Below are 25,550 nucleotides of genomic sequence, written 5' to 3'. Positions count from 1 at the left end.
CCCATGTCAAATCTCGCGAGAGCAGCCGCGACAAGTAAACAACAACATGGCGCCTCAGTCTGGAAAACGCCAATTCGGATTGTTTTTGCACCGTCTGATGGTGTATCTACTATGATTGGAATATTTTTGGAGTAATTATAACGTATTTGATGATCAGACACATTGTCACGTGGTGTTGCTGGGATGTTTTCATGGAGAAAAGATCATTTTGAGAAAGATTGCATGCTGTGCAGTAGCATACAAGTGCATGGCCCAAGTGTGACTTGGGGTTCAATCAGCATTTCGGTAAGAGGGCGCACGCCGAGAGTAAGAGGGCGCAGCGCCCCTGTTCCCCGGTTTAGATGAAAGCCTGCAACTACAATGCAGAATGGAACCTGCTATACCTGTGAGAAACATTTAAAGCTGGTTCAAACTCCTTCAAGAATGGCAAGATGTCAATTTAAAGACTATATCTGCAAGCGGCAAGGAAGGGCGGAGGAGCACCTCAGGTTCCATGACCTGTCACACGTTATCATCATGCAATGCACACGCATCTGAGACGTGCGACAAAAGCCTGGGGATCTGATGTGTGCACCACCAGTGAGGAGTGTTTAGGCATGGATAGGTCAAACTATACACCAGGCAAAAAAGTCTCAATGACATGTGGGGGCGCTATGGAGTCCCCCGGATACACCCGGGGCCAAGCCTCTATCCTTGAGTAGTGGTGACCAGGAGTGACGCATGTACCAAAATTTCATGAGTTTTCGCCTAGGGGAACCACCTCAAAAAAAACCAGCTAAATCTAGAAGCAGCAGCCAAATGATGAAGAAAAAGAAGAAGCCAAATGAAGAAGAATCCTTAGGAAAAACAATAGGGCCTTGCACCTCTGGTGCTTGGCCCTAATAAACGGTTTCACAGTGTTGGGTGGTTTCTTCAGGTTTGGCACATTGTGCTGCAAGTTCTCCATCAGGCACATGAAGGCAAGTTCTGGTGCTCCTTAAGGGAGATCTTTAAGGATTCGTTCACTCTGGCTCGTTTCAGGTTCATGCAACTCCGAGGAAATTTGGGACAAATGTTATTTTTGACCTTTTGACAAAAGGTTTGCCATTCCATAATCCACAAATGTTTTGGTTTGAGGTCAGTTCCAGTTGTTTGCACTTTGACACAAAAGCCAAAAGTCGGCTACCATCCCCATCACAGTGTGTTCTGCATCAATTCCAACAGATTAATTCGCATTTTCCAAGCTGCGCACAAATGAGAATTAGACACCCAAGAGTCCCCAAAAAAACGTATTCATATCTACACTTAAAATATCAGCACTGAACATTACACCCCAGTGAGTTTTTCCAAGGTTTAATTAAGGACATTTGCTCTGCTCCTTTAATGCACGGTTTGCCTGAGGTGTTCCACTCTCGGGATGAGGACATCTGGATAATTGCATTTCCGCTACGCTCACTGTTGAGAGCTGGAAGAGAAACTGCAAGATTTTGTTGATGGAAACTAGTCCACCGATTTCAAAGAGGAGTGTTGGATTTTATCGAAAAAAATGTTCACCACGTTTGGACTTTTGGATGCGAGAATTTCTTTAAGGCTTCAACACAAACTTGACTACCAGTACAAGGCAGAGGCTCAAAAGAGGAAAATAAACATCTCTGACAAAGTTTCATTATCTTCCATGAAGTGCAGTTTAATTCCAGTAAGGAAAGCGCTCGTCACTCGAGCTAAAGGCTTTGGTGTGGCTGTCCAGAGATACTCGATTAATTACAGCTCGAGCGAGGAAGAGAAAGGTATATATATAAAAAGCAATCTGCCAAAACTTTGCAAAAGACAAACTCCAGGAAGGTACCGAAAGCCTTTAATAAACCAAGCTGTTAAGGGAAAAAGCTTGGCCCAGAACCAGAGCCAAAGCTCCAACATCCCTATTTCCTGCATCGGTTCAACCTGGAGACGGCCATCATGAACATATGATTTCCTGAAGTGTACGCGTTTTGTGATCTGAGCTTTAGGTCAGCCAAAGCTAATCTGCTTCTCCAAGTGTTCCCAAAATCCCAGGAGTTCTCACGGCAATGTCAACCATTGTAAAGACCAGGTTTGGATTGTCAAATCTGAGCCAGGCACTTAAAAAACATGATGTCTAAAGATGTAGTGGACAGTGTTGCTGCTCCACAGTTCCAGGGTTTGGTTCAATCCTGAGCTCAAGTTCCTCTTGACATTTCACATTTTCTCTGGGCTCTCCAATTTCCTCCCACCTCCCCAAAAAAATCCAGGAGGTGGGCTAGCTATGTTAAATTGCCCCAAGATGGGCAAATGTATAAATGGTACCCTGTGATGCACTGGCATCTCATCCAAGGTATACAGAGACTCAGATTGTTTTGCAGGTCAAGGGGCCCACAGGGCCCCTCCTGGGAAAAAAAAAAGAGGCCCATTTCTACAATGGGGGGGGGGGGCCCAGTGATTATCCTTCAGTTGAAGCGAACTTAGTGAGTGAAGCGAGCCCAATGAACAGCTGGCTGTTTTTTTCTTCTCAATTCTGTTTTTTTTTTTTGGTATTAGAAGCCATATGAAGCAATGTAGATGACAAAAATCAATGCTTCAACCAAATATATTGAGATATTGTTTAATCAGTGGCAATATTTTGGAATTCAACCACAGGCCACTATACATCACATCTATATTATCTCCTCCTTGTAAATTATAATTTATTTTATTAACTTGTTTTCAGTTTGGTGTAGGTCTATAGTAGTAGTCACCAGTAGTAGTAGCTGTTGTAGTAGATGTTGCAGTAGTTGTTGTAAATCTAGTATGACTAATTACCTTGGGTATCAGTTTTTTCAGGTCAATGTACTCTCTTTCTGCCGAAGAATGACAAAATGGATGTATTTTTCTTTTTTTTCTTATCCATGTCTCTTTATTCGTACACAGACCGCAAGACGCCACCTAGCGAAAGACTTGGATCAAGTTTTACTCGCTTGGGACGCTACAAACGGGGCAGCGTAAATACACGAACGGGTCCGACGTATATTCAATATGGCGGCGGTCAAAACAAATTCATCCGATGCTGAAATCTGTTGAATATCCAGATAATTATGTTGGAAGTTGCATATTTGTGCAAGATTTTCAATATTGAGACCATGAAGTCAAGTAATACCAGTCCCCCCAGGATTCCGCGGGCCTTTTTTGTGATTGTTGCGGGCTAAAATGTCTGATGTTGCGGGGGGGGGGTTTCCAAAAAAAAAATGCGATGAAAGTTGCGGTGTTTTTTAGGTTTTTGTTGCGATTACATTGCGGGAGGAAGTGAAAGTTGTGAGAAATTGTTGCGATTTTCTCTTTTTGTGATTAAAATTGAGTGATATGGTAAATATTAAGTTATTACTGAAAAACTATTGATTAAAAAAAACAAAGACACTGAGAAATGGTCCTATAAACAACTTTACCAATATAAAAGATTACCAGGACTACAAACATGCAGAAAAATAGGCTTTACTTATCCAAATGCACCTGTTGGTTCAAAAGTTAAAGTGCAGAGAACCTCACAGCACAACATGAAGTTACCTTAAAATATAATATAAATGCCTCAGCTTTCATGTAAGAAAAAAAAAAACTATTAATACTAGTACTGTGTGCAGGCAGTCTCTCCTCAAGACTAAATTAAACAATAATTATAAACTAATAAAATAAATGGCTCAGGCTTCATAGAAGAAAAAAAAATTTGAACAGAATCTCACAGTATGATGCTGAAGCTGCCTAAACAATAGAAAATAAAATACCATTTTGGCAAAAATGTTGGCATCCATTAATTTCTTGGATTAAGTAAAAAATAAAGTGCACACAGTCCTTCACTGTAAACATAACACACTTTCAGCAACAGAATTTAAGCCTACATAAACACTGACTCGCACATGCTGCTTCTCTTGAACGTATACACGGAAGTACTGTAAGCAGTGTTGCCAGATACTGCTGACGTTTTCCAGCCTAAAATATGTTCAAAACCCGCCAAAATGCACTTGAAACCCCCCAACTGGGCGGTAAAGCGCCCAATCTGGCAACACTGGAAGTAAGGCGGAAGGTAGTTTGTCGACGTCACCTCAAGATGACGCCAACGATTGGTCAAATTTGCAGGAAGGTTGCGGTGACTGGATATAATTGCAACACCGCCCTGAATTTGCGGGGATTGGTTGAATTTGCGTTGAAGTTGCAAATCGCAACATCGCGAAATCCTGGAGGGTCTGAGTAATACGCCACGAAACGTTCCAAATAGGGTATAAAATGCTCGCGTCCATATTGGCCCCTGCTCCTCTCGACAATGCGTTCATTATTTGAAATAGTGTGTCTTAGACGCGGGCGTGCCAACAATCTGAGTCTCTGGGTATATTTGCGCCTTGCACTCCATGTTCCCAACACGAGGCCAGGATAAATTGGTTACTAAAGATAAATGAATGAATACCGAAGGACAAGATCCCATTGCCAAGGGGACGCACTTTCATTCTCGTCTCTATGCACCACAGAACCGTTCTGTCTGGGAGCGCTTAATAAATAGCTTGCATCCCACTCAAGGAACCAAACTTCCAGGATCTGTACCCCAAAACCAAGGTTCCCCTCAACTCATGTACCACACTGCTTTTTTTGCCCCAACCATGCCACACCCACACCAGGGGCCAATAAACTCATTCAATCTGTTAGGGCTGCAGAAGATTGTGTACATTTTTATTTGAGCTAAAGGAAAAGAAAGCCCATGGTTAAAATACAGTTACGAAGATAGATTATGATATAAACTGCGAATAATTGAAAATAAGGCGCTCGCACAACAAAGATATCCATCTCCGAAAGTCAGTTTCTATGCAGAATTCCCCCATCATGGATGATTTCATGGATGCTGCTACTGAAAATATTTTAACCAATCAGAAAAATCCCCCCGATCGTTTCCGGCAGTGCTCTGATGTCGTTTGGGCGCAAGACACGGAAGCTCCGCATGGCGAGTAAGACTTGAAGCTGCCCCTGGCTGGAGATAATTTCATTAAAAGTTTATATGAAAAAAAATAATGAAATTCCCTTTCTCTGACAAAAAAAAGTGGAGGGGGAAAGATGATACTGATCTCGCTGATGTACTCCTACGTGACTGAATGGAGGGAGGCAACTTTTCATATTTATATCCCCCGGTACAAGTAGTGCTGCCGTGACAGCCTCATTCTGCGGACTGTAACTTTGCTAGACAACCTGCAAACAGATCTGCATACAATCTGACTTAACGAAATCTGTCGAAGAGGCAAGTGCGCGAGTTTTTACACTTTCCTGGCAGCATAAGCACTCGTTATCATGCTCTCGACTCATTCATAAAAAATTTCGAGACGTCACCAGGCAAGCCTACCATAATTACCGTGGTAGACAGTTTGTGTTCACCCTCTTTCTGCATTGCCGCAGGGGTTGGACTGTCTACCCCGGTAATTACGGTAGGCTAGCCTGGTGACGTCTTGAAGTTTTTCATGAATGAGTCGAGAGCGTAGTGGTAGGAAGCCGAGGGTGGATACAGGATACTATACAGGATTTATGTGAACAGTGCAGCCACCCGCTACAGGAGGATTCTCCAATGGCAGAAGTGAAAAAACTCGCCTGCATCAATTCCCAAAGGACAAAAAGGTAAGAAGGTAATGGATAAATGCCATTTGCCGCACAGAGACAGACCTCTCACGGGCTGACTGGTCCTTCAGGTGCAAAAACAGCATTTTGAAGAAAATTGTTTCACTCAAACAACTCGGATGCACCGGGCATTAGGAATACCATACAAGCCAGCGCTGAATCCAGATGTGGTTCCCACAATCTTCGGCCAAAAAGCGGACAAAACAAACGAGACAACACGGTCAGTAGTCCGCAAAAGAGAAGTTCAAAGGGTAAGAAAACACTTTTTACGGCTTCCCTAACTTATTAAGCGTGATGTGTTATTTTGAGTTCCTTTGGGCATAAACGTACCGTAATAACTGCTGATGCAGCTAAGCAGCTGGATGTTTGTTGTATGATAGGTGCCTTGCTTTGATTTAGTGTTGTCAAAAAAAAAACCTCTGTAATAACTAACTAAAACAGCTCTATAAATATTGTTCGCTTGTGTGTAGCCAATTGATATGGTAATGCTTGTTTATCACGATCATCGCTATTCGTGTTGTTGTCCGAAATACTCAAGGAAATCAATGAAGAAATGTCGCTGGCGCTATGGTCCATTTTGTCGTATACAGCTGTGTATTGTAAGTAACGTCACATTTTACGGAAACCATTTGGAAAGCAGCTCGGGTGTTTCCGGCAATATTTCTGCCTTTTTCCATACAAGTGTGATATAACGCATAGTTTCAGCCTCGTTTTACAAGTAAAGAGTTCGTATTTGTCTGTAAGTCAGGGCTGCATGTCATTAATACACTATTTCAGATGTATGATTGATGATGCCCTTTATTGTCACTAGTCACATGTACCAGCGAAATTAGCTATCAACCTGTCCGGACATATACAACATACAATTGACATAGGGTAGATAGGACAGGAAGACAGGGATAAAGATAAAAAGGAAACACAACATGAGGAGAGATAAAGAAAAAAAAAAGAACACTCCCCCACTATGCTCCTGTCAGGAGTACAGTGTGGGAACATTTAAAAAAAAAAAAAAAAAAAACTTTGCATAAGCACAACTACAACACAAGTACACTTTAAACACGGGACTGGAGAGGGGGGTAAGTAATCCAGCGCAAGCAAGCAGCCGTCCGCTCCTGCAGCCATGAAGGCGCTGGTCACGCACCCGCTTGTCACACTGGGGGTAAAAATGGCGACCGCGGAGAGTTAGAGAGGAACGCTAGGAATGTGAGAGTGTCTCCCGGCATTGACCTTCAGGGGGAAATGTTTTCTCAGCAACGGCCTGAACCAAGGCCGGTTCTGTCTCAGGGCACCGACTGTCGATAAGATATGAATTGTTTGGTCTTTCCAGACGCAGTTTTTGCACGTCCTCACCGCTCGTCCATACCTGTCCATTCTATTCAAATTGATCTCCGAAAAACTTATTCCTTGCAAAGCTGAAAGCTGCTCCGAGATAACAATCATTTTGTGGTTGAAGTTCTGAATGTCCACAGTCCAAGTGCCAACAGCTTTGCCCACCACTCCAATCATATCGGGCAGCTTTATGGGGCTTTGAACAGCTGTCACCGTTGTCTGATTTCCTCGATATACCAGGGCAATGCCTAATCCAATCAGCAAAAGTCCTGTAATCATGGTTCCGAATAGGTAGATATCTTCAATGTCCTCCACAGAAAGAATCGCCAGGCACACGACCCGCCACCTCTCCCACGCATCCATCGTGTAACCAGCCGCAAACGTTCCGGCAGGACAAACGGGTTCCCCCGAACCCAAAACTGTGTCAATTTCGTTAGGAGACCAGTTTATCAATTCCATGCTTTTTAGTTTAGAAAGTAATGCAGGAAGAGTCTCTTCAAAAAGTACAGCAGACGAGACAAGACACAGAAGCACTAGCAGGGAAAAAAAGGAGGGAGAGGGAGAGCAGAATGTGACCGCCTTCCATGGAAGCACGGAGAGAAAATATATACATTAGTCATCATGCATAGTGAAAAAAAAAAAAAAATTGACATGGTCACCTCAGTAGATCGTTAGCTTTGCCCATTCAATACTGAAGAGCGACATTCAGCCTTGCACCCAAATGACGTCATGCATCGCCCTCCCAACAGGCAACATGGCGGCCTACTGGTGGCATTAGAGCAGCGATACGAAAACGCTCACAACTTTCTCATAAATGGTCAAACGTGCCTCAAACTTTTCTTACAGGCTCTCAATATTACAAGCTACCAACCCGTGCACGTATTTACATGACGTTTTCTATTCCTTTAAGGGTCAACGATCAGGTTAATGTACACATGGATTTTTGTTGGCCATTTAACACATGGCTCAAACTCTGGAATAGGTCGAACTCTGCTTGTTGGCTTGTCAGTTTGGGAGTTTCGTGTTAAAATGGCAGTGCTGAAACCAGAAGTGCAACACTGCCACCTTCTGAAAGCCAAGGAAAATAAATGCCATGGAAGGATTAAAAAGAATGAAAACCTGCCGCAGCAGCAGGCACCAAAGCATTTCTCTTAGGCTGGGGAGAATGATCACAGCAATAACGAAGTCCTCTTACTGCCTTTACATCTGCTATCATGCTCACGGAAAGCAAAGGAGGTGGGAGGGAGAAGGGACAAAATTATGAGCTTCTGTGAAACCTGTCATTGAGCCAAGATGACTGCTTCAGCAAAAAGCAGCCAGTGAGACTGATTTTAAGTGTGATGGACTGCTAAAAATAGTGCTGGGGCAGACTGCAGTCTATGAATTACGACTTCAGAATCAAGTCAAGCGTTGAGGTTCTTGGTCCGCCTCCTTAACCAGTACATTACCAGAAGAAGTCATTCATATGTGGTACGAGTGCTTATACGACCACAAAATCAGGAAAAGTTGGGATGGTATGGAAAATGCAAATAAAAAATAAATAAATTAAAAAAAAGCAGTGACTTCTAAATTTACTTTGACTTTGCATTTGATTACAGACAGAACGAACCCAAGATATTCCATGTCGTGTTGGCCAATTTCATTTCATTCGTTAATATACACCACCCATTCCTGCATTTCAGACCTGCAACACATTCCAAAAAAAGTTGCGACGGGGGCAATTTAGGGCTTGCAACAAGGTAAAACAATTAAATAATGATGTGATTTGAAACAGGTGATCGTATTCACGATTTGGTACAAAATCAGTTTCCAGGAAAGGCCTGGTCTTTAGCCCCTTTTCCACCAAAGCAGTTCCAGGGCTGGTTCGGGGCCAGTGCTTAGTTTGGAACTGGATTTTCTGTTTCCACTGACAAAGAACTGGCTCTGGGGCCAGAAAAACCGGTTCCAGGTTAGCACCAACTCTCTGCTGGGCCAGAGGAAAGAACCGCTTACGTCAGTGGGGGGCGGAGTTGTTAAGACTGACAACAATAGCAAAATCGCGAAAGGTCGCCATTTTTAAGCAGCGAGAAGCAGCAGCTGTACAAACGTGAAGTCATCCATTATTATTGTTGTTGCTGCTGCTGCTTTTTCTCTTAGTGTTGTTGTTGCTACGATGTTCGCATCAAGGTTTATACAAACGCTGCGACATAACTGACGTATACAGCGACGTAATGACGTGGCTCCGCTTAGCACCCCGAGCTATGGAAAAGCAAACTGGTTCTCAGCTGGCTCACAAGTTGAACGAGTTGTGAACCAGCACCAGCCCCGGAACTGATTTGGTGGAAAAGGGGTATTTGAGGAACAAAAATGGGCCAGGGCTCGCCATTTCAAAACAACGTTCCTCAAATAAGTATAGGAAGGGATTTGGGTATTTCACCCTCGATGGTGCATGTCGTATCATTCAACGATTCAAGAAATATGGAGGCATTTTGGTGCATAAAGGGAAAGGGCGCAAGCCTAAGCTGAACACCCGTGATCGCTGATCCCTCAGATGGCCCTGTATCAAGAACCATCATTCATCTGTTGCTGATAGAACCACATGGGCTCAGGATTACTTTGGCAAACCTTTTGTCAAGCTACAATATGGAGTTACACAAATACCAGTTAAAACTTGACTGTGCAAAAAGAAAGCCTGATGTTAACTGTGTCCAGAAGCACCATCAACTTCTTTGAACTCTGAGGCATCTGGGATGGACCATCGCACAGTGGAAACGTGTGTTGTGGTCAGACAAATCAGTATTCTAGGTCTTTTTTGGAAGAAATGGATGCCGTGTGCTCTGAAGACAAAAAGGACCATCCAGACTGCTACTAGGAACAAGTCCAAAAGCCAAGGTTGTGTCAATGACCCTGGCAAAGCACACTGAGATTTTGGAGGAACATACGTATGCTGCCTTCAAGATATCTTTTCCAGGGATATTTCAACAAAACAAAGCAAAACCACATTCTGCACACATTAAAAAGACGTGGCTGTGGAAGAAGAGGGTGTGTCCCTTCTGTCCCCAAGAGAGAATTTGTGCTTGTCTTGAGTCCCCAGTGTTCAAGTCTGCGGCATTAAAGAAAATTTTGAGTCGAGTCCACTACTGATCCGAGTTGAGTCCGAGAACAAGACTTCAATGGCGGTGGCTGCTGCTGTGTTGGACTAACGTTCCTGCTTGACTGCCCTATTTTAATTAACAGGCTACAGATAAAAAGCTTTTTCATCGCTCAGCAAGCCCCACCCACTATCAACAGGGCAAATAACATGAGAGAGGGTTAACACTAGCTACTTCATCGCTCAGCAAGCAAGCCCTGCCCACTATCAGCAGAGCAATGAACATAGCATGTCACTTCCTTCTCTGGGTGGAGTCTCGCCAAATGATGATTGAAGTTCGAGGTTGTCCCCGTCACACAGTAGTGCATTTTTTCCCACTGCACCAGAAGTCTGTATCAGCAAAGCAGACAATCCTAGGGGCGTCTCTCCAGGCATTTTAGCGCCATTAACGTTAGTTTGTTCCTGAACATGACATATGAACAGGTGACTGCGCGTTCTCTTGCATGAAATTAGTATTAAAATTTATGTAGATATAAATATCTTATGCCAAATTATGGCATGTTACAAAAAATAAAGAAAAACTAGAGTCCTTGTCTCCAGTTTATGAGTCCGAATGCAGTTAATGCACGAGTCCGAGTCATCAGTGCTCAAGTCCAAGTCAAGTCACGAGTCCTTAAAATTAGGGCACGAGTCCTGAACTCGAGTACTACAAGCCTGGTGAGAACCTCATACTGGTGCACACCTTAAGACCTGTTTGTAGGAAAAATGGAACACAATAACACCTGAAATAGTTCTTGACTTGGTGTCTTCAGTCCCGAAACATCTTAAGTGTTGTGAGAAGGAACGGAACATTAAAAAAATGCTTTACTGGTGCAGGCCAACTGAAATGTGTTTATTTTGAAGAAAAAAAAAATTCATGAGGTAGTTCATCAAATAACATGGTACTGTATTGTTCTGAAGGCAATAAAGGTCAAATATTTACAAATAACCGTTTTCAGTTTTAATTTTAATTTCAACATCCCATCCCAACTTTTTCCTAACGTGAGGACGTAATTGCTGCTTTGATATTAATCAGACGGACTGGTCGTCATCAACACTTCATTCGTTGTGCACAGAACAGATAGTATTTGAGTGGTACGATATAAGCAACAAAAAGGCACCGTGTTTTCTCCTAAAGCCGTGAGATAATGCCATGGTGCTGTAGCATCTGTCCCTGGGCACCCATTTCAGCTTGGCCTTTTCGGTCTTGCTGCAACTTCCAGACTACCGCTCCTCATTAGTGATGCTGACTGGTGTACGTTTAGACAAGCTCTAACAGGCAGTCTGGATCAACAAGGTTGTTTTGCGCCCTCCGAGAGCCGGGAACTTGACCTCCATTACAGGGATGGTCTGTCAGAAGGCTGGAACTAAACAGTGGTGGCTAATAACATGACCTACTTGTGAGTAAAAGCCTGCTCAAAATATTATAAAGTAAATGTCAATTTTTTTTTTATTCTGACAGCGTTCATAATGACACATTAGTGTTGGTTCATATTTGGTGGACACTAACATGTTGGAAAATCTTGTTTTGTGTTGTTGCTGAAAATGGAACAAGTTGCCGAGTAAATAAAGGTTATAAAAAAGGCAATTATTGCTGGCACTGGGATCATTAATAAGAGCAAATCAAAATCCAAGCTTCATTATGATAGTGTGAAGAAAGAAAGAAAGAAAGAAAGAAAGAAAGAAAGAAAGAAAGAAAGAAAGAAAGAAAGAAAGAAAGAAAGAAAGAAAGAAAGAAAGAAAGAAGAAAGAAAGAAAGAAAGAAAGAAAGAAAGAAAGAAAGAAAGAAAGAAGAAAGAAAGAAAGAAAGAAAGAAAGAAAGAAAGAAAGAAAGAAAGAAAGAAAGAAGAAAGAAAGAAAGAAAGAAAGAAAGAAAGAAAGAAAGAAGAAAGAAAGAAAGAAAGAAAGAAAGAAAGAAAGAAAGAAAGAAAGAAGAAAGAAAGAAGAAAGAAAGAAAGAAAGAAGAAAGAAAGAAAGAAAGAAAGAAGAAAATGAAAGGAAGTGGGAGAAAGAAACGAAGGAAGTGGGGAGAAAGACAAAAAGACAAAGGAAGGGAAGGAAGTGGAGAGAAGATAAAAGACAAAGGAAGGAAAGAAAGAAAGAGAGAAAGATAAAAAGACAAAGGAAGGAAAGAAAGGAAGGAAGGAAGGAAGGAAGGAAGAAGGAAGGAAAGAAAAGCACATCGTTGGCTCTTCGCTGTAGGTCAGTGATGACCCGACGCAGTTGTTACTTTTAACCGACTTACAAACTACAGTGAAATAATTGTGCTGAACCTTAAGGTACATATTCTGGACCAATTCGGGGTTTTTTATATGAAAGTACATCCCTTTACACACTCATCCAGAAGGGTAATTTTGCACAAGGCCATCTGTCTACAGCAGAAAAAAATAAAATAACAAAACGGGTCTGGAAAAATCCCAAGGGAGTCTGAGCCAGATTCGTGACGTCACCTGCGGAAGCGCCAGCAGGCTGCGCGAGGTTTGCACGGTTTCAGTGCACAGCCTGTGTAGACCAAGCGCTCCCATTTCTCTCTCATTGTCCGGTCTTTTGGGAAACGATGAGTACTAATCCCATCAAGATTGGTGTTGCTACACCCTCCTACGATACATCTGTTAACCATTTTAATAATTACGCGATGTTGAAGAAATTTGCAGAAAACCACCAGGTCGTTTTCTCATAAACAAACCAGCGCTGACGTAGGATTCCGAGCGAGGCGTCCCGCACGCAACATCACGAAAATCAATGTTTCCCGGGAAATCCAAATGCCAAGTTTTTTCAGAGGCGGAACAATTCGCCTCAAATAGCTTGAGTTCAACTGAATTTTCTGGTATTGTGCAAGGTAAAAAAAATTGCAGAGAATGCCGAAAGTTACAGATATTTGACTGAAGTTTAATATAAAATAGGAGAATTACATTGATCTCGCTCCTGAATTTACCCGTGATATGCACTTTAAGTGCAGAGTCTCAGAGCATCACCACAACTCAAGGTTGAAAAGAAAACATCTCGGGTCCCAGTCGAGATGCTGCACGCGTATTAAACCGTTATTCTCCTTAGAGCGGCGGGCTGGCCACCTGTTTCTGAGCATCTCGCCAAACCTGCTGAACACTCGCCTCATGTATCAGGCCCGTACATTACTTTATTTTATTTATTTAGGGTGGAGGTTGAATGTGTATGTCATTGACAATTGTTCATAAAGTTTTCTTCAGTTCCATATCATTTAACTCCTTTATGTATTAAATGAGTATTAGAACAAACGAATAGCTCCCCGGTGGGGTTTTTTGGACATTTTTGTAGATAAACCCCCCAAATACAGCCCTGATCAAATATACACACATAATTGGAGATACCGGTTATAGTTCACATGCATATAACAGTATTTATCCTGTTGGGACACCTGAGATTGGGCCCAGTAATCGGACTTTACAGGGCTATGATACGTGCACGGCAGCGCCGGGCCCCAACCTCGAAAATTTCTGGATCCGCCAACGAGTCCATTTAAAAAGCTCCCTGATGCTTGGATTCTGTATATTTTAATGCCAGTTGATAGCACAGTGTTCATTCTTAATCTTTTTTTTTTAATTACTCAAGTTATCTGATATAAACTAGCACTACGTTCAGACTGCAACCTGAAACGACCCATATCCGATTTGTTGTAAAATCCGATTATTTTTGTTAGGCCGTTCACATTACCAATTATATGAGACTTGTACGCGATCTCCAATATGAACGGAAAACGACCCAAAAGTGTCCCGCATGCGCAAATTGACACGTAATAAGCACATCTACGTAATACGTAAACAAAAAAAAAAAAGCGCACTCTTCAAGTTTGCAAGTAAAGCATGGAGATGAGGCGAGACCTGGCGATGTGGTTTTTGTGGCGGCAGCGGAACTCACGCAATAATCTGATGAATGTGGGCAGCAGACTAATGAGACCGAAGGTGTCAAATTACTGGAAATTTCCAGAACAATCTTGTAATCTTGTAATACAGGATGATTTAACATCCAGGTCCCTACCAAATCCACCATTAGCTTGATCAATTCTATAAAAGTCTATTTAAATTCTGAAAACTGTACAAATGTTGTTGTTTTCCACCAAAGAGGCGGGATTGGCCAACGCAGAATAGTGATGTTTGTCTCTTGTTGATGACGTGTAGGTCGCATGAATGCGACCTGTCCGGTCAGACTGCAGTCGCATGTGAAAATAACGGATATGAATCGGAATTAGGACCACATATCCAAGCGGCCTGGGTCGCATGTGAAAAAAATCGGATCTGTGTCGTTCAGATTGTCAATAACAAATCGGATACAGGTCGCATATGGGCAAAAAATAAAAATAAAAAAATCGGATATGGGTCGTTTCAGGGTGCAGTCTGAACGTAGTCTAGGGATGTTAACCGATGACCGTTTGACCGATGGTTGACCGAATCAACGTCAAACGGTCGTTATTCCCATCACTGAATGTTATGTACTACTTCTAGCACTTGACTTTATTTTCAACGCCATCATGGCCAACTGAAACTGTCTCTCAGCTGGAGCCATTTGTCCTCCGCTCCGATACAAACCCCTCGACATCAGGGCCGCGTTTGACTAAATGTTTCGCGCTGTAGAAAAGGTAATGTGAGTGGAGGGCAGCGACTGGGACTGAATGTGCAGATGCTCGCGGTTAGATTTAGAATAGATTCTAATAATTCCAGTTATGGCTGTGCGATATATCGAATATACTTGATATATCGCCGAAAATTCTGTGTGCGATACATAAAATTATTATATCGTAACTATCGAGTATTTTATGGTCATCTTCCGACTTGCGTTCGTTTCGTGTTTGTTTAAAAAATTTCCCGGTGGTTTTCTCCCTGTCCCTCAGGCAGTAACGCGAGAGGCTGCCTAAGGGTAAAGAAAACAATAACGTCACGCACTCGCCAACCAATCCCGGGCGACATCTCGGTGCTGAAAGGAACTTCCGGGAAGATTTTCTAGTTTCGGTTGTGTTGCCAGATTGGGCGGTTTTAAGTGTTTTGAACATATTTTGGGCTGGAAAACGTCAGCAGTATCTGGCAACACTGAAGATTTCCTGATTCCGGTTTCCAGCGCTGACTCAGTTCGTGCAATCGCTGATTTTGCGTAGGCTACCGTGTAAGCTCTGTCAATTTCAGCGACAAATTAAAAATGGAAGCGGATGAATTGGTTCCTAAAAGAACTAGTAAGAGGTCAGTCATCTGGCATTTTTTTGGATATCGCGAGGAAGATGTGGAACAGCAAATGCCAGTTTGTAAAGTGTGCAAAAAAAACCCTGTCATCACGAAAGGCAGCAGCCCGAATTATACACATCTGAGAGGCAGAGCCAGAAAACATTCAGTTCAAAAGTGTGCAAAGAGAAAAATGATGTTTTGCAGATCTCTCTCTTCTCTCCCTCAATCTCTCTCTCTATTGTGAATGTTCCAGTGGTTCTCAGTAGTCAGGTTAATAGCTTGGAGATCCATTTTTTAAAATAATTTAATGAATGAGCACTTTTCTTATTGAGGCTAAATGTCTCAGTGTTGAGCTGCACTTTATTGGTTTGAGCTCTGAGCAGCTCTGGATTGTTTTGCCCCTTTGTTGCAATTTTCAAGATGGTTTTTGCAGTTTGTGCCACATCTTTGTTGAATAAAAATAGTCTTATTTCAATTCAATTGTGATTAATCACTAACATGACAATTTAAAATGTGTTGTTGAAAACCACCTGTAAAGTTAACCAAGAATGTTATTTAATCTGCAGGGATTGTAGTGAAAACAGTAGAGTAAAAGCTAGATTTCATGGGGTCCTTTAGAGGAGATTTAAATATATCGAGATATATATCGTATATCGTGAAATGGAGAAAATGTATCAGGATATTCATTTTTTCCCCCATATCGCACAGCCCTAATTCCAATTCTAGAATTTTAAACTCATAGGTTAACCGACTTTAACCAGCTAATGAGGCTCGGTGGTCGGTCAAGATTTTTTTTTTTTTTTAAGTTTTCGCCATCCCTAATATAAACTGCTCAGGTATCGTCTCCCATACTTGTTTTACACATCTGGACTTTTTCATCCGATGAGAATATATTTCCATTCACAATTTTGCGATTTAATTTCCTGTATTGATTTACCCTTTTGCTTTGACAGGACTGACACACCGATTTTGGATGCTGAAAATCTCCAGGTCCCAGATGGGATGATGGATGGATGGATGGATGGATGGATGGATGGATGGATGGAAGAAACAAAGAAAGACAAAGAAACAAAGAAAGAAACAAAGAAAGAAACAGAAAGAAAGAAAGAAAGAAAGAAAGAAAGAAAGAAAGAAACAAACAGAAAGAAAGAAACAAACAAACAAAAACAAATAAGTAAATAATGGGGGTCTACCACGCTAAACTCATGCTTAAATCGCGACTTGTATACCTAAATAACCTACATGTAAATACCTCCCACGTAATAGCTGGGGCCCCAAAAAAGGATATCTGGCAAGTGCGAGTATAGATTTATGTCATTTGGTCTGATAAAAATGATCTCGCCTCATAAGCGGCCCCAGCCGAACATGCCCGAAGTTGACACTTGCTGAGTCCCGGTTTCGTTTTGCAATGGCGGCCCCCGACGTGCACGAGGAAAGTTTTTGTTGAATATTTCTTGGATTTTACATGAATACTAGTTCGGAACCCATCATTTTGACCACACTCGGCAAGAAAGGTGAGTCTGGGCCGATCTTTACTCGCCATTAGATTTCACAACTCGCATTTGGCGAGCGGTTCAACCACACGCTGTTAGAGTACACTTCATTTTGATATCAGCAACTGTTCTAATGTCCCAGTTACGAAGGTTACCTTCGTCGAAGTCTGCATCGTCCTCCGTGTGCTGGGGAAATGGGAAACAGTTGGTGATCTCCAGGTGGTCATCAACCACCAGTCCCAGCAGAACACCTTGTACCACCTCGCTGCCCTGGCCCTCTTCCTGGTAATGCTTGATGATCTTTAGTACCACCTGCAGAGATACACACCAAAGACACTCTGAGGACACTGAAAAGGTCCGTATATTTATGTACAAGTATTATGAGTACAGGACATACTGCGTATTGACCATACAATTCACATTTAGCAAAGTCCTGAACATGAAACTAGATTTATAATCGTATCTGCATTTAAGGGAACGACAGATCAAAATGTAGGAACCAAGCAGAGGGGGGCATGAGGCTAATGGAGGCAGAGCATGTCATTACCCTCTCTGTGGGGTAGCTGCCTTCTGAAAATTGGCACTGGGGCCTCCAGCTCTCATCATCTTCAAGTTCTCAGACCTTTTAATAACCAATCAAATGCCGCAAGGTCCAGTTCACGTTTCCTTTAACCTGACAGAGATCAACATGTGTTTATGTTGTTGTACTTTCTTTTGTCTTAATAGACGATATTTTCAGGGTTTTCCTCAAGTCTAACTTGGTCTGTTGTGGTACCTACCTGAAACAACCAGAACATCAATCCACCCAACATCTGTCCAGGGTTCCCGCTGGCGCTCGTCACGCTCATTACTGATGAACGTAATCCATCAGTGATGGAGAGAAAATTACTAGCAGTCGTCACAGTGATGAATGCATTTGTCATCTTTAGTCATCCTTTATAGAAATCTCTCCACAAACCCCTCCGTTTGCCAAAATCCAACCCCAGTGAAGAAACGGCAGGAAGCCAGAGTGTAAACAACGAGCACGTGCTTGTGACCAATAAAAATCGACTACACAATGACTAAATGGGCGCCAAGCTTTTGACCAAATCACAGTGCATTTTAATCGGCCGGGTGTGGTGGTGTAATTATCTCTGCGTGAACCGAACAATGGTGCAGTCTAAAGCTGAGAAAGTTTTTTGGGGTGGGACTTCAAGCACTGAAGATGATTTAAGGGCTGAAACAGGCATGAGTGAGGCATGCTCAGAGCCCCGACCGTCCCCAAGCACATCGGACAGTGTCAGTAATACAGGGGTGGGTAAAACAGACTCGGAGCCCCGACCGTCCCTGAGCACAACGTCAGTAAGACAGGGGTGGGTAAAACACACTCGGAGCCCCGACCGTCCCTGAGCACAGCGTCAGTAATACAGGGGTCGGTAAAACACCCTCAGAGCCCCGACCGTCCCCGAGCACAGCGTCAGTAATACAGGGGTGGGTAAAACAGACTCAGAGCCCCGACCGTCCCTGAGCACAACATCAGTAATACAGGGGTGAGTAAAACACACTCGGAGCCCCGACCGTCCCTGAGCACAGCGTCAGTAATACAGGGGTCGGTAAAACACCCTCAGAGCCCCGACCGTCCCCGAGCACAGCGTCAGTAATACAGGGGTGGGTAAAACGCACTCGGAGCCCCGACCGTCCCTGAGCACAGCATCAGTAATACAGGGGTTGGTAAAACACACTCGGAGCCCCGACCGTCCCTGAGCACAGCGTCAGTAATACAGGGGTGGGTAAAACACACTCGGAGCCCCGACCGTCCCCGAGCACAGCATCAGTAATACAGGGGTCGGTAAAACACACTTGGAGCCCCGACCGTCCCTGAGCACAGCGTCAGTAATACAGGGGTCGGTAAAACACCCTCAGAGCCCCAACCGTCCCCAAGCACATCGGACAGTGTCAGTAATACAGGGGTCGGTAAAATACACTCAGAGCCCCGACCATCGCTGAGCACAGTGTTAGTAATACGGGGGGGGTAAAACAGACTCGGAGCCCTGACCGTCCCCGAGCACAGCGTCAGTAATGCAGAGGTCGATAAAACGCCCTCAGAGCCCCGACCGTCCCCGAGCACAGAGTCAGTAATATAGGGGTCGGTAAAACACCCTCAGAGCCCCGACTGTCCCTGAGCACAGCATCAGTAATACAGGGGTCGATAAAACACCCTCAGAGCCCCGACCGTCCCCAAGCACAGAGTCAGTAATACAGGGGTCGGTAAAACACACTCGGAGCCCCGACTGTCCCCGAGCACAGCGTCAGTAATACAGGGGTGGGTAAAACACACTCGGAGCCCCGACTGTCCCCGAGCACAGAGTCAGTAATACAGGGGTCGGTAAAACACCCTCAGAGCCCCGACTGTCCCCAAGCACATCGGACAGAGTCAGTAATACAGGGGTCGGTAAAACGCCCTCAGAGCCCCGACTGTCCCTGAGCACAGCGTCAGTAATACAGGGGTCGGTAAAACACACTCGGAGCCCCGACTGTCCCCGAGCACAGCGTCAGTAATACAGGGGTGGGTAAAACACCCTCAGAGCCCCGACTGTCCCCAAGCACATCGGACAGAGTCAGTAATATAGGGGTCGGTAAAACACCCTCAGAGCCCCGACTGTCCCTGAGCACAGCGTCAGTAATACAGGGGTCGGTAAAACACACTCGGAGCCCCGACTGTCCCCGAGCACAGCGTCAGTAATACAGGGGTCGGTAAAACACACTCGGAGCCCCGACTGTCCCCGAGCACAGCGTCAGTAATACAGGGGTCGGTAAAACACCCTCAGAGCCCCGACTGTCCCTGAGCACAGCGTCAGTAATACAGGGGTCGGTAAAACACACTCGGAGCCCCGACTGTCCCCGAGCACAGCGTCAGTAATACAGGGGTCGGTAAAACACACTCGGAGCCCCGACTGTCCCCGAGCACAGCGTCAGTAATACAGGGGTCGGTAAAACACACTCGGAGCCCCGACTGTCCCCGAGCACAGCGTCAGTAATACAGGGGTCGGTAAAACACACTCGGAGCCCCGACTGTCCCTGAGCACAGCGTCAGTAATACAGGGGTCGGTAAAACACACTCGGAGCCCCGACTGTCCCTGAGCACAGCGTCAGTAATACAGGGGTGGGTAAAACACACTCGGAGCCCCGACTGTCCCCGAGCACAGAGTCAGTAATACAGGGGTCGGTAAAACACCCTCAGAGCCCCGACTGTCCCCAAGCACAGAGTCAGTAATACAGGGGTAGGTAAAACACCCTCAGAGCCCCGACTGTCCCTGAGCACAGCGTCAGTAATACAGGGGTCGATAAAACACCCTCAGAGCCCCGACCGTCCCCGAGCACAGTGTCAGTAATACAGGGTTCGGTAAAACACCCTCAGAGCCACGACTGCCCCCAAGCACATCAGACAGCGTCAGAAATACAGGGGTCGGTAAAACACCCTCAGAGCCCCGACTGTCCCTGAGCACAGCGTCAGTAATACAGGGGTCGGTAAAACACCCTCAGAGCCCCAACTGTCCCCAAGCACATCGGACAGTGTCAGTAATACAGGGGTCGATAAAACACCCTCAGAGCCCCAACTGTCCCCAAGCACATCGGACAGTGTCAGTAATACAGGGGTCGATAAAACACCCTCAGAGCCCCGACTGTCCCCAAGCACATCGGACAGCGTCAGTAATACAGGGGTCGGTAAAATACACTCAGAGCCCCGACCATACCCGAGCACATCAGACAGTGTCAGTAATACAGGGATCAGTAAAACACCCTCAGAGCCCCGACTGTCCCTGAGCACAGCGTCAGTAATACAGGGGTCGGTAAAACACACTCGGAGCCCCGACTGTCCCCGAGCACAGCGTCAGTAATACAGGGGTGGGTAAAACACACTCGGAGCCCCGACTGTCCCCGAGCACAGAGTCAGTAATACAGGGGTCGGTAAAACACCCTCAGAGCCCCGACTGTCCCCAAGCACATCGGACAGAGTCAGTAATACAGGGGTCGGTAAAACACCCTCAGAGCCCCGACTGTCCCTGAGCACAGCGTCAGTAATACAGGGGTCGATAAAACGCCCTCAGAGCCCCGACCGTCCCCGAGCACAGTGTCAGTAATACAGGGTTCGGTAAAACACCCTCAGAGCCACGACTGCCCCCAAGCACATCAGACAGCGTCAGAAATACAGGGGTCGGTAAAACACCCTCAGAGCCCCGACTGTCCCTGAGCACAGCGTCAGTAATACAGGGGTCGGTAAAACACCCTCAGAGCCCCAACTGTCCCCAAGCACATCGGACAGTGTCAGTAATACAGGGGTCGATAAAACACCCTCAGAGCCCCAACTGTCCCCAAGCACATCGGACAGTGTCAGTAATACAGGGGTCGATAAAACACCCTCAGAGCCCCGACTGTCCCCAAGCACATCGGACAGCGTCAGTAATACAGGGGTCGGTAAAATACACTCAGAGCCCCGACTGTCCCTGAGCATAGCGTCAGTAATACAGGGGTCGGTAAAACACCCTCAGAGCCCCGACTGTCCCTGAGCACAGCGTCAGTAATACAGGGGTCGGTAAAACACCCTCAGAGCCACGACTGCCCCCAAAGTACATCAGACAGCGTCAGTAATACAGGGGTCGGTAAAACACCCTCAGAGCCCCGACTGTCCCTGAGCACAGCATCAGTAATACAGGGGTCGGTAAAACACACTCGGAGCCCCGACTGTCCCCGAGCACAGCGTCAGTAATACAGGGGTGGGTAAAACACCCTCAGAGCCCCGACTGTCCCCAAGTACATCGGACAGAGTCAGTAATATAGGGGTCGGTAAAACACCCTCAGAGCCCCGACTGTCCCTGAGCACAGCGTCAGTAATACAGGGGTCGGTAAAACACACTCGGAGCCCCAACTGTCCCCGAGCACAGCGTCAGTAATACAGGGGTGGGTAAAACACACTCGGAGCTCCGACTGTCCCCGAGCACAGCGTCAGTAATACAGGGGTCGATAAAACGCCCTCAGAGCCCCGACCGTCCCCGAGCACAGTGTCAGTAATACAGGGGTCGGTAAAACACCCTCAGAGCCACGACTGCCCCCAAAGTACATCAGACAGCGTCAGTAATACAGGGGTCGGTAAAACACCCTCAGAGCCCCGACTGTCCCTGAGCACAGCGTCAGTAATACAGGGGTCGGTAAAACACCCTCAGAGCCCCAACTGTCCCCAAGCACATCGGACAGTGTCAGTAATACAGGGGTCGATAAAACACCCTCAGAGCCCCGACTGTCCCGAAGCACATCGGACAGTGTCAGGAATACAGGGGTCGATAAAACACCCTCAGAGCCCCGACTGTCCCCAAGCACATCGGACAGCGTCAGTAATACAGGGGTCGGTAAAATACACTCAGAGCCCCGACCGTACCCGAGCACATCAGACAGTGTCAGTAATACAGGGATCAGTAAAACACCCTCAGAGCCCCGACCGTATCAGACAGTGTCAGTAATACAGGGATCAGTAAAAAAACTGCTAAAGTGAAAGTGTAGTGCCGGCAAACGACTGAAGGGAGCGGTGTTCCAGGCGGTGTGGAGTGTTGAGTTCCCGTGCCGAACTAAAACATGATGAAAAACGCCGTGTCATTCTGTGTTCGGTTCATAAATTGACGGGAAAATCGAATTCCTTCACTGTTGGTTGGTCCAAGACTCTTCTCGACTCTGTTTAATTGTAAATCAAGTTGTGTGTTGAAGTAAAGGCTAAAGAGAGTCCCTCATACCTCTCCGGAATAATTCCAGACTAAAATATTCTTCAGTAAGCTCAAACTAAAGAGGTTTATTTTAGCCTGATGGTGCTCAGGGGCCCAAAATCAAGTCTCTTATTTGAGTCTGAGTGGAGCCTAAATTTTATCTGGAATGGAGAGACCTCACTGTATCTGTACAAATATGTGAATTGTGCCAGTTTGGTTGGTACAAACCTGTATTAAGTCCACTCTGATAAGTCGGGAACTAAGAAAAATAAAATCTTACAGACTGAGAAAAAGTGACGAATACTTCTTCGACTTGATTTTTCAAGGGAAAAAAGTGGAGAATATTTTTCAGAACCCGGGGGAACCCTGTGTCTCTCATGCTACAGTAACTCACAAGAAACCCAACATTAGCCAATGTGGCAATAGTTTGTGTCAATGCCAACCAGTTACACGAGTTCTTAAACTTACTACTGAGTGTTAATTCATAAAAATAAATACAAAAAGGCCTATTAGTCTTGAGACTACTTAAGAATTAGGCTTTGTTCTTTTTATTTTTAGGGCCCGAGCACCGAACGGTGTGAAGACCCTATTGTTTTTCGAAGGATTATTATTAGGGCCCGAGCACCGTTCGGTGCGAAGACCCTATTGTTTTCGAAGGATTATTCTTATTCTTATTATTCTGCCGCGTTTGGCCTTATTTGAGGCGTTTCCCATGCACGAAAATTCATGAAATTTGATACACAGTCAGTCATTGTCATCACTACTCAGCCACAGACTTTTGGCCCCGGGCATGGCCCAGGGACTTCATAGCGCCCCTTTTTCCATTTCCCATTGAAATGAATGGGTAGAACTTTGGAATGATGTCATAAGGCCATTTGGAGTGAAATTACACATGGTCATTTTTAACGTACTCCTCCTAGACGGTTCATCAGATTCATGTCAAACTTGGCAAACATGATGCCAAGATATTACTGAAGTTGAATTGCGAAGAGATTTTTGATATGTTGAAATATTATAACGTAATATGCCAAGATATTGCCGAATGTTGAACTTGATATCTTGTAATATGATTCTGATACTCTTTAGCCGTTATGGGCCTGTCTGGTACAGCGCCACCAACTGGCCAAGGAAAGAATAGGGTTTTGAATATGTGTGTTTTGGGGCGGCACGGTGGTGTAGTGGTTAGTGCTGTCGCCTCACAGCAAGAAGGTCCGGGTTCAAGTCCCGTGGCCAGCGAGGGCCTTTCTGTGCGGAGTTTGCATGTTCTCCCCGTGTCCACGTGGGTTTCCTGCGGGTGCTCCAGTTTCCCCCACAGTCCAAAGACATGCAGGTTAGGTTAACTGGTGACTCTAAATTGACCGTAGGTGTGAATGTGAGTGTGAATGGTTGTCTGTGTCTATGTGTCAGCCCTGTGATGACCTGGCGACTTGTCCAGGGTGTACCCCGCCTTTCGCCTGTAGTCAGCTGGGATAGGCTCCAGATTGCCTGCGACCCTGTAGAACAGGATGAAGCGGCTAGAGATAATGAGATGAGATGTGTGTGTTTTGACACATGATGAATTTTAACATGCTCCTCCTAGACAGTTCATGAGATTGATGTGAAATTTGTTACACGTGATGCCAAAATGTCGCTGATATTAAATTGCGAAGGGATTTTTGATATCTTGTAATATGTTGAAATAGCCTTATGATTTTAATATCTTGCCACATAAACGGGAAACGTGTCAGAAAGCCACAGTGCATTGACTGTATGGTCAGACACTTCTAACTTCAATAGATATTATGATTATTATGATAACCTGACGCCCAATGGGCCTGCCTGTTATAGCGCCACCAGAAATTGGCAATGCCTTAACTGATTGATCTGACACTTTACAAAATATTGGATATCATGAGTCTGATGATATACAATTCTGTGCACACTCATACACACAGTCATATGCATATTTATGCATACACACATACACTCACAAGTATGCACTCACATGCACACACATCTATGAGCACACACACACTTTCTCTCTCTCCCTCCCTCTGACACACACACAATAGCAGAGCTCGAGCAGAACACCATACCTAAGAAAAAATGGTAAACCCATCGAGTCGATTTTTGTGGTTTGTTCTGTACGTGTACCACCAGTCATACACACCGCCTAGTGGCCAGTGTTAGTAATTACCAGTCATACACACCGCCTAGTGGCCAGTGTTAGTAATTACCAGTCATACACACCGCCTAGTGGCCAGTGTTAGTAATTACCAGTCATACACACCGCCTAGTGGCCAGTGTTAGTAATTACCAGTCATACACACCGCCTAGTGGCCAGTGTTAGTAATTACCAGTCATACACACCGCCTAGTGGCCAGTGTTAGTAATTACCAGTCATACACACCGCCTAGTGGCCAGTGTTAGTAATTACCAGTCATACACACCGCCTAGTGGCCAGTGTTAGTAATTACCAGTCATACACACCGCCTAGTGGCCAGTGTTAGTAATTACCAGTCATACACACCGCCTAGTGGCCAGTGTTAGTAATTACCAGTCATACACACCGCCTAGTGGCCAGTGTTAGTAATTACCAGTCATACACACCACCTAGTGGCCAGTGTTAGTAATTACCAGTCACACACACCACCTAGTGGCCAGTGCTAGCCAGTGAAGAAATAAAACAAAAGAGACTGGCGAGGATATAAGAAAATTCTACAACCCAGAAACAGATGGGAGCTCCGCTTTTAGGCAGTGCCTAAATCTATATATTAGTGACCTGCCATCATTGTGCATTTTGTTGCAGACATATGAAAACTCTGCATGTACACACACACACACACACACACACACAGGAAAGCTAAGATGACTTAAGATTACAGCATGAGATAGAGATAAGGAGGAGACATGTATAGTTTTGTACATATATAAATGTACATTTTCACACCACAGAAACACACACACTTACAGTCTTTGTCTGTCTCTCTCATCCGTCAAGCAGTCATGGCATTTGCAACATGCACATCACCTTTGAACATTTGATGAATATATGACATGACCGTTTTGTTGGGTGGCGGAATGTCCTGGGTTGCGGAACCACACG

General features: G+C 44.8%; 1 protein-coding gene across 1 annotated transcript in view; it reads right to left on the bottom strand.

Moving 5' to 3' along the window:
- The window catches only part of eif3ha (eukaryotic translation initiation factor 3, subunit H, a), a 127,983-nt gene that overhangs the window by 90,993 nt on the left and 11,440 nt on the right, over positions 1-25,550 (bottom strand). The window contains exon 2 of the mRNA XM_060900975.1: positions 16,889-17,045. Coding sequence (XP_060756958.1) covers positions 16,889-17,045 — 157 coding nt within the window. The remainder of the gene's footprint in view (positions 1-16,888; positions 17,046-25,550) is intronic.

This window comes from Neoarius graeffei, chromosome 19 (assembly GCF_027579695.1).
Source record: "Neoarius graeffei isolate fNeoGra1 chromosome 19, fNeoGra1.pri, whole genome shotgun sequence".
Taxonomy (NCBI): Eukaryota; Metazoa; Chordata; class Actinopteri; order Siluriformes; family Ariidae; genus Neoarius; species Neoarius graeffei.
This window is presented reverse-complemented; position numbering and strand designations above follow the sequence as displayed.